General features: G+C 47.7%; 2 protein-coding genes across 3 annotated transcripts in view; one reads left to right on the forward strand and one right to left on the reverse strand.

Annotated features, from left to right (window-relative positions):
- Positions 1–9,505, forward strand: part of LOC116846678 (inhibitory POU protein) — a 57,303-nt gene extending 47,798 nt beyond the window's left edge. For both annotated transcript variants that reach the window (XM_032820841.1, XM_032820842.1), the window contains exon 4: positions 3,611–9,505. In XM_032820841.1, the coding sequence (XP_032676732.1) occupies positions 3,611–4,375 (765 nt within the window). In that variant the 3' untranslated portion in view covers positions 4,376–9,505. The remainder of the gene's footprint in view (positions 1–3,610) is intronic.
- Positions 1–9,540, reverse strand: part of LOC116846673 (beta-galactosidase) — a 140,962-nt gene that overhangs the window by 102,739 nt on the left and 28,683 nt on the right. The window lies entirely within an intron of this gene.

Here is a 9,540-nt window from a genome sequence, read left to right on the forward strand (position 1 = left end):
AGAGAGAGAGAGAGAGAGAGAGAGAGAGAGAGAGAGAGAGAGAACGGCCGCTGTTTCGTAAACCCCGTGCAATTGTGATGGTCCATAAAACGCAACGAATCCAACAGTCAGTTAAAATCGTTAGCAATAATTAATTACACGCGGCAATTAATTGGGATTCATATTTAATCGGCGGATTGAAAAATTTAATTTACGCAGTTTATTTGTTAATATTGCGAACAATGCTGGTAACGATTTTAATTTCCTCCGCGTTTCAATCGTTAATAAGCCACATTATATTTATAACCGCGTCGCCCGCCGGCGCGATAACGGCCCGGCGATTTTGCGTGATTACCCGCCGTTTAGGTAGCGGGTGCGTATGACTCCGCGCGAGAATTGCATTTCAATTTGTTGCCGGTCGTGCCTTATGCTAATCTGAGCAATCTGATGCCGATGAATGGAGAACACGACGAGGGTGACAGCAGAGCGGCCGGGCGCTGCCGACCGGGGGCCGTAACCAATGCGCATCGACCCGGAATGATCTTCTCAAATGTAGGGGCGTCGTTTGTATATTATCTCTGTGTCGCGACTGCTTGTAATGCTCCCGATGGAACGCAATGAATTCTAAGGGGTCGCGGACGTCCGTGTCTGCGGCGAGGGTTCGACGACGGCGGGTTTTGTTTAACTTCTCGTGCCGGTTTCCCGCGGATTTGCGTGCATGATTTTGCTGTCATAAATCGCTCCTTGTGACTCCTCAGGAGTCATTTCAGGAGACGTGAGCAAACAGGACGCAGGTTGCCACCACCACGACGATACGTTCTGTGCACGCGCGAAAAAATAAAGACGCTTTTCTTTATTTTTTTATGAGAAAAAGTATACAAAAGAGAAAGAATTTCGAGCGTATTAATCTAGTAGCTGGCGAATTTTGTAAAAAGTTGCGCGTAATTCAACCAGGTCGGTTTTTCTTCACCCGCGCACAGATGGTCATACAGTAAGTGTCCCATAAAGTCTGTTTTTACATGACACGGTAGCGAGGCTGACGAATTCAATAAAATTGCCGGGTGGCGTGCGTACGCGTGGCGGTGCGACGGCGTTATATTCGCGTATACATGTAACGACCTTAATAAATGTGCCAACGTATGGTCTTAGGGGGTCTAACGCGACGTGTGTGCGTACGAGCCGCATAAAACGTAAGAAAGGGACAAAGAAGGAGAAGGAGAATCGAATAAACACAAGAGACGGCGAAAATAGTGTAATTTCTTGACGTGGGAATCTAAAAAGGAGAGAAAGAGAGAGGAGGGGAAAGAAGATAGAAACGGCGTCGACGAGCGCGTGTTGCGCGAACGTGCGCGCGTGCACGCGAGTCCAGGCGAACGGAGCGCGCTGAGCAAGGAGGAGAGAAAGAAAAATTAGGGGGTGAGGTGGGCAATAGAGCAAGCAGAAAGAGCAAAACATAGGAGCCGGCTAACCCTACCATCGTGTCAGCGTAATGATGAAATATTGCGCGGGTCTCTGGGGCCCTACCTCGTACGCCCCTGGGCGAGTCCCCCGTTCGCTGTATATTTGCTGGTGGTGCTCCCGACAGCCTCCACCTTCTGCCTTTTCCACGCTGCCCGTCGTGCCGCCGGCGCACCCCGCGTACCACCCTGCATTTCTGATGTAACTGTGCTATCCCAGAGCACCACCACCGCCGACCGAAACCGTGCCATCCAGTTAGCTCACTATACTGCTATTCTCATGAGAATAGATGATGCGCGTGTTGCCTAGGCGTATACGTGTATAAGCCGGTGCCTCGCGAGGTCGTATGAGCGCTTACATATGTACGTGAGATAATGGTCGGATTGTGTGCACGTGTGTGTGTGCGTGTGTGCGCGTGCGTGGATTACGTAGATATTTTCAGCGACGATTTTTATAGCGATTTCAGATTTCGATATCACGCGCGGACTCCTCGGTATACTCTCTGCTCTACATTCAAGACTGAGAGCCTGGGCTCGTTACGGGGTGTAGGTAGAAGGGTGGAGGGCTATAGATCGAAGGGTCACGCGGGAGAATTGATTCTTGGTAGAAAATTCACAGTGAACGTAGTCTTGAAAATGGAAAGTTTTGTTTACACACTGAGAAATAAGTAGTTGATTTAACGAAAATTATAGTCATTTCTGACCCCAATCATATTTCTTGGTTCTTCTAACACGAAAATGGTAACGACAACATGCGTATAATGTTATTATCACTAACATTACAGTAGCATTTAATAAAAAAAAGATTATTTTTTTGTATGATCAAGCATTTTCTTCTCAGTGTGTGTATCTTGGGTTGCGTTGCAAAAGGACCTTTTTGAAGAAAATTTTACTGAAAATGCATAGTATATGTAACATGAATTATATTCAGTGTTAGTAATTTAATAATTTTCAAAATTTCAAATTTTCAAAATTTCCCTCAAAAAGGGTGTTTTGGAGTGCGACCTTGGGAGGGAAAGGGCCAACCCCGACACTCGGTTACTCTTCACTCTCGTCGTACGTACGCAAAGAACATTTTGTTTCTTAAATATGTTTGTGAACTAATTCCAATTATATGTCCCGTCCCAGAGCAACCACGGTCGAAAACCATGCTATCTAGTTAACTCAGTATATTCTCGTGAGACCGAATGATTCTATGTGTGCAAACAAGGTCGTACACAGTGCGTGTGTACGCGCGCGCGTGCGACACTGTGTACGTAGTTGAGTATTATAGGACACATAATTAATAAATTATGTATCGGAGATTAGGATTTCGGCTGGAGAGTTCAATAATGTACCAACGTATTTATCGCAGATTGCACATGAGCCAACTTTTTTTTCTTGAATAATTCCCACATCGTATTGCGTGATGCCTAATCGATCTTATGAATGCCTCTGCTAATAGAAGGAATTATCGCCCGGTCTTACGTAACTAGTCGCACGATTTGCCGCGTATCACTTGTGACGATTTTCTCCTTTTCTCTCTCTCTCTCTCTCTCTTTCTTTCTCTCTATCTTTTTACTATCTCCCACTCGCTCTTCGTATTAACAGATGCGTCAGCCGATATTGGCCGTAGGGAAGCGAGTTAGTAACATGCCACCTATGTAACGGCACTTTAAGCGAGGAAAAAATATGAAAGGAGTTCATAAATAATTTGCGCAGAGTTGTGCTCTGGAAGTGCGTTCTGCATTCGTGACGACGGCCGCGGCACGTGCTGCATAATTATGCGTGTTAGCTTGTACATATTTCCTGCTCTTTCCGCCGCACTCGACCTAACTTTACTTTTTATCCCCTTCATTCATGCCTTCCCCACGCCACGCCGGTGCTTCGTCAAAATGCATTTCCGCAAACTCGGCAATACGATGCGCATCTCTGGCCTCTCCGGTCTTCGTATATTCTCGCGTTTTTCCATCTTATCCCGTGCATTTACTTACTTGATTATTACGGCTCCGAGTACGAATGGAATTTCTTCAGATTTACACGCTAAGATTACCCACCCGCGCGTATAATTATCGCCAGACGTGAGATTAATTTCCCTCCCTCGCATCTCTCTTTCATATCGAGCTTCCGTCGCGCAAAATAACCCTTGGCGGCGCAATCGCACGAATTGAGAGTCCCCGATTCGCGTGTTCCAGATGGGCCACCCGGGGATGGAGAGCCTCGACATGCTGGACCCAGCGAACTCAATGACGACCCTGACGCCGATGTCCGAGAGCACGGGCGGCGGGCCCGGACATCACACGGGCATCCACGGACCCTCCGTCTACGGCGGCATGAACGGCATGATGAGCCACCACCATCACCACGGCAACCTGGGCAGCGGTGGTGGCAGCGTGCCGCATCCGGCGCATCATCACCCGGCGATGGCGGCTGCGGCTGCGGCCGCGGCCGCGGCCGGCCTCCACCCGGACGCGGACACCGATCCGCGGGAGCTGGAGGCGTTCGCCGAGCGATTCAAGCAACGGCGCATCAAGCTAGGAGTCACCCAGGCCGACGTCGGCAAGGCGCTCGCCAACCTGAAGCTGCCTGGCGTCGGCGCGCTCTCGCAGTCGACGATCTGCCGTTTCGAGTCGCTCACGCTCTCGCATAACAACATGATCGCGCTCAAGCCGATTCTACAAGCGTGGCTGGAGGAAGCGGAGGCCCAGGCGAAGAACAAGCGACGTGACCCCGACGCGCCCTCGGTACTGCCCGCCGGCGAGAAGAAGCGGAAACGGACGAGCATCGCCGCGCCCGAGAAGCGCTCGTTAGAGGCCTACTTCGCGGTGCAGCCACGACCCTCGGGCGAGAAGATCGCGGCGATCGCGGAGAAGCTGGATCTCAAGAAGAACGTCGTCAGGGTCTGGTTCTGCAACCAGCGGCAGAAGCAGAAGCGCATGAAGTTCGCGGCTCAACATTGACCCGAGGGTGGCTTGTGACAGCAGAACTGACCGTACCAGCTGCCCAGTCTCGAGCCCAAACCCGAACCCTTGGCCGAGTTTCAAGGATGGCCGTGAGGAGTCCGCGTGCGCGCGCGCGCGCGCGCGCGCTCGGGCTAAGGACGGGGCTTCCTTCGACGTCGCTGGTGGATGACACGGTGAACAGGCATTCAACGCGGATTCGAGTCATCGTCGGACCACGTCGCCGTGATTATCCATTCGCGGGAGTCTCTATCGCAGCCACTCCAACGCGGGACATGGCTCGACACTGCGGGCAGACTATCGGTACACGACAGTCGGACTGTCACAGGCTGAGAGTGATAAATCGCCTGTTATCACTGCGCGTGTTTGATTATGCGTAACGCATACTCTCCGGAATCACCGGTTGCAGGGAGCTATTCTTGACTCGTCGGCTAAATGAATCTCTCTCTCTCTCTTTTTCTCTCGCTCGTTCTCTCTTTCTCTCTTTGCGCACGATTACCTCTCGTTGTGAGGTTAAAAGGGATACAATGACGTTGACTACTTTTACGTTTACGAATGTTTCGCCGACGAGAAGCTGCGCGCGATCCGCGTCATCCGCTAACGGGAGTTGTCCAGACGGTGTGATTTCTCGCGCAGTTATCCCGAATCGATCACTCTTCTGTTGGAATTTGCGACGAATTTCCGATCGATCTTACGCTCCCTCACGTAAGGGCGCGGCTCTTCGCGCACGTTTACGCGCTCCAAAGTCGCTCGTGGCTAAATTAGCAGACATCTGAACACACGTCACGACGCATCTCTTTATTTCGCACGCCGGACGCGGCCAACGAACGATTTCGCGCTGCAGGCGTATAACATATAGACGAACGAACGCGCGAAAATAACTTTCGTCCGTAATAAAAAAACAAGGTGCAAATCACCGGGAAAAAACACTGGTCGCTGCAATAATGCATGACGCTTTCAACGGCATGATTTTTGGATAATGGAGAGATGCGTTGGGAACGTATCAGCGCTTTCTTCGTATTTTTCATTTGCATTAGCAGCAGGAAACATTGTAGCGATGGATTCGCTGTTGCATAACAACATTATGGACCCGTGCAAGTCCGATCCGCGCGTTTTATCCGGCATGAGATATTGTTATTTTCGAAAAAAAGGAAGAAAAAAGGGAACATGAGGGGAGAGGAAGCGCAGACTGCAGAGTACACGTTGATGCTTTTGCAACGGAATACAGCTTGCGTTGTCTATTTTTATTTTTTTTTTAATTTAACGGCAGGACTCGGTAAAATTTAATTCAAGTACGCGCGTCGCGCTACAATGCTCTTCGGCCCCGTGCGATATACCTTCTTTCTTTGTTTCTTTCTTTCTTCCCCACGAGACTCCGAGGTGAAGTTTTCGAGCCTGTAGTCCGTAAAGCCACGAGATCGAGAAACCACCACCACCGACGATCGCGATAAAACAGTTTACGATGCCATTCGCTCTTCGACCCCACGCCGTATAACATCCACGGTCGAAATCGCCGTTTGGCGCCGATTTCACGATCATATTTCTCGCGCACGAATATGCGAAATCCACAGTGACTGTCGCGCAAATGTATATAAATCCACAATGGCGATATGCAGGCGCGTCGTGTCCCTTGGTTGAAAAATAGTGAAAAATTCAACGGCAGTACAAAAATTCGTCTTCTGCCTGTGAATGTCGCGCTGGTGTTTCTCGCCTCGATGTACAATTGCAACGGCGATTGAACCTCACGTTATTATAATTGCAAGAGCTGCACCGTTGCACGGTGACGAACTTTCGTGTTGAGCAGCTGAAATATTCAAAGCAGTCGTCTTTCCCGACAAACATAATCGCATCGTTGGCAACTTTCCATCCATGTTGATAGCGGATGACGTTCCACGCGAATCACGAGCCGACAACACCTTCGCGTCGCGAAGTAACGCATCGGCGAAACGCTCGTAAACCATCCGATAGTCACCACTGCAATAATTTACTTGGCAATAATCATCGAAGGTAGGATCGATCGTTGGGGAGGCAACCCCGATGGGAACGAGGCGAGAGAGGGAGAAAGAGAAAGAGAGAAAGAGAGAGGAAGAGAGAGGGAGAGAGGCTGTTCGGTCGTTCACCATCACGGACGTGCGCCGTGACGGATGAACGGCGGCGAAGAGGGCGAGGATTGCCGACGCGTCTTGAAAAGTACAACTCGAAACATAAAATATAAAGTACGTATTGTTATAAAGACGACGCGCGGATACGTCGCGCCGAAGAAAAAGTGATATTAATCCTAATGAAGACGCTCAGTGCAGTGTAAACAGTGAAGAGAACGAGAGCGCGCGTGTGAACGAGTGAATGCGATGTGTATGTGAGGAAGAACCAGAAAGGGGTTGAGGTTTTCAGAAGAAAAGAAAAACGAGGAGAGATAGAGAGAGATGGAGAGAGAAAAAGAGGGGAAGAGAGGAAGGTTAAACGAGAGAAAGGGGGTGAAAGAGAGCGAGAGAAAGAGAGGGAGTGCATGTGTGTGTGAATGATTGCGAGAATGTAGGCAAAAAGGGGGAGAGAAAGAGAGAGAAAGAGAGGAACAAACTAACAGAGCTAAGAAAAATGTTTTACGTAGTGATATTGGACAATCAGTGAAAAGACTGTACCATATCATATTGAAGCAATACCGTAGTACATAGTAAACGAATTAATTAAACTCTGTTCGTATTTTCTATGATCGTCCGCGCATCCGCCATGCGCTCGCGGACTATTTTCGTAAAATGGGAGAACGGGGAGGAAAAACAAAGGGGGCAAACGACGTAACGAGAATCGCGCGAGAGGTGCGCGTGTCTCCTCGCCTCGGTACATCCTGCTTTCATATCCAACGGCTAATATCTCCTTACCGATCCGATATCAGGGATACGCACGACGGTTTGACGCTCGGTTACCGCTCGCGTGAGTCAACGCGAGCGCTCTGGGAACGCTGGTTGATCGTGCGACGTAAGTACGAGAGAGGGGAAGAGAAGGCTCTTGAGTTTCCGATTCCGTTTCTCGCTAGAGCGCGTGGATAATCCGAGGTATAAGATCTAGTCATACGTGTCTGTCTCTTTCTGTTCGCCGACGAATCCGTCGTATTACGCTGTCCCGTGACGACAACGAAATTCTCGGAGCACGAGAGATCGACATCCTCCTGGCAGAAGGTAAGGCGCAACGGCGACTCCAAACGAGAAAGCCGTCGGCTTCACCGCCGGTCGAAATTGCTCCGCTGCAAGTCGCGATTGCTACATTACGCGCGCGCTCAGCGATATTCTCCAGAGTTGGGTACACATGACATGAGCATTTGTTTCAGTGCACGCGACTATAAACGCACTTGAATTCTGTATGAAACAACAGCTTTGTCTCAATGACGACGAAACAAATTCCCGAGGTGTCTTGTCGAATATATTTTTCGAAAGAATGAACTCTCTGAAGCACAGATTGTGTGTGTGTGTGTGTGTGTGTGTGTGTGTGTGTGTGTGCGCGCGGACGTGTGTGTGTTGTGAAAAAAGAAAGAACCGATAATTAATATTGCAATACTTGGCTTGAAATACGACGCGCTTAAAATTTAGGGAATCGATTATTTCTAAGTAGAAAAACGCATCCAGAACTGCGATCAGAATAAAGTTAATCAGAATAAAGTTAAAAGTTGAGCTTGGTTGATTTAGGTTAACATCGGAAAACCATTCCCGTTGGCAGGTGGAGGGAGGTCAACTAGCCGGCAAGTCGACATTGGAAAACCTCCCTCCACTTTGGTAGGTAGAAGATAATTGAACAAGTGATATGAGCGGATGTCTCAGATGTTGGTCACTCATTTGATTTTTCAATCTGACTTCATTTCAAGCCGGACTTCGTATTAACATTGTGATACTAATTAGTTCGCATTTTGTTGTAACGCCTACGAATTTGTATGACTCGACATTATATACAGATAGATTTCGTGTAAAAAAAATTCTCCCTTTGATACTGCATTTGAGGAAATCTGTTATCTTGAAAATTTCAAAACAATGTTGCGAGTTTGGTCATGTGTATCCAACACGTTGGGGGAATATCCTGTGAGGAGGATGAGATATCCAGGAAGATGAAAATACTAGCAGTAGTTAAAGGTAAAGGTGAAAAAAAAACACGGTAGCGGTTTTTAAATTGTACATATGTAAGAGGATAAGTATTTTCTAGGAGAGTAATAGCCTATTTGCCATTCTACTAGGTAGTGGAAGAAGTTCTAGTGCAATATATAGAAGTCTAATGAGAGATGTTCATTATTCGTTGTTTTCTCTCTATACACAACATACACACACACACACACACAGACATACACATACAGAAACATACAGCCAAACGCACACACACATTCACACATGGCGCGACAGCTGAGTAGGTATGCCGATACCAGTGCGTTTCAACAATCCTTATTCTCGATCATCGAGAAGGAAAATAACACAGACTCGCTCTACATCGCGGCCATTTTTCTCGTAGAAAAAGATAACAGAGAAACGTTATTTTCCTACACGACCGTTCGATTGCGTAGCATATTGATTTTATTAGCGACACGTATTGTCTCGAGCACGCGTTTTTAAGTCACTGTGCACGTGAATCCTCGAATGCGATAAGTCGGGTGAATACTGGCTAAATGGAAACTTACTCGTTTATGTTTTTCGTCTCGTTCTTTTGTGTATTATAATTATTATTATTACCATTATTAACAGTATTATAATTATTATCATTATAATAAATTATTATTATTATTATTATTATTATTATTACGCTTATTTTCGCCCGGGTGATCTGTGTGAGTTGTCGCGATGCCATTACGAATAAAATGTTCTCGGTGATGTTGATGTTACGTAACGCCGATGAAATTATAGAGATATCATTTATAGTTTTATTATATAAATGTATGTTTAATATATAACGCGCGCGCGCTTGGGCAGAATGGAACGAACCGCCATCGAACGAAACGCCAAGAAGGGTATTCGATATTAACGACACGGTTGCGTATCGTAACACACAACGTTATCTGGTTAACTGGTTACGAAATGTTCGAGCATTACCGTAAGAAATTTTGCCAACGGAATCTCCGGCGAATTTCTGCAATCAATTATTCTTTGGTGGGCATTCGATTAACGGAAGGGGGGGGGGGGGGGGGAAACCTTCCC

This window comes from Odontomachus brunneus, unplaced genomic scaffold (genome assembly GCF_010583005.1).
Source record: "Odontomachus brunneus isolate Ranch 3 - 2012 unplaced genomic scaffold, Obru_v1 Obru_scaffold_066, whole genome shotgun sequence".
NCBI classification, from domain to species: domain Eukaryota; kingdom Metazoa; phylum Arthropoda; class Insecta; order Hymenoptera; family Formicidae; genus Odontomachus; species Odontomachus brunneus.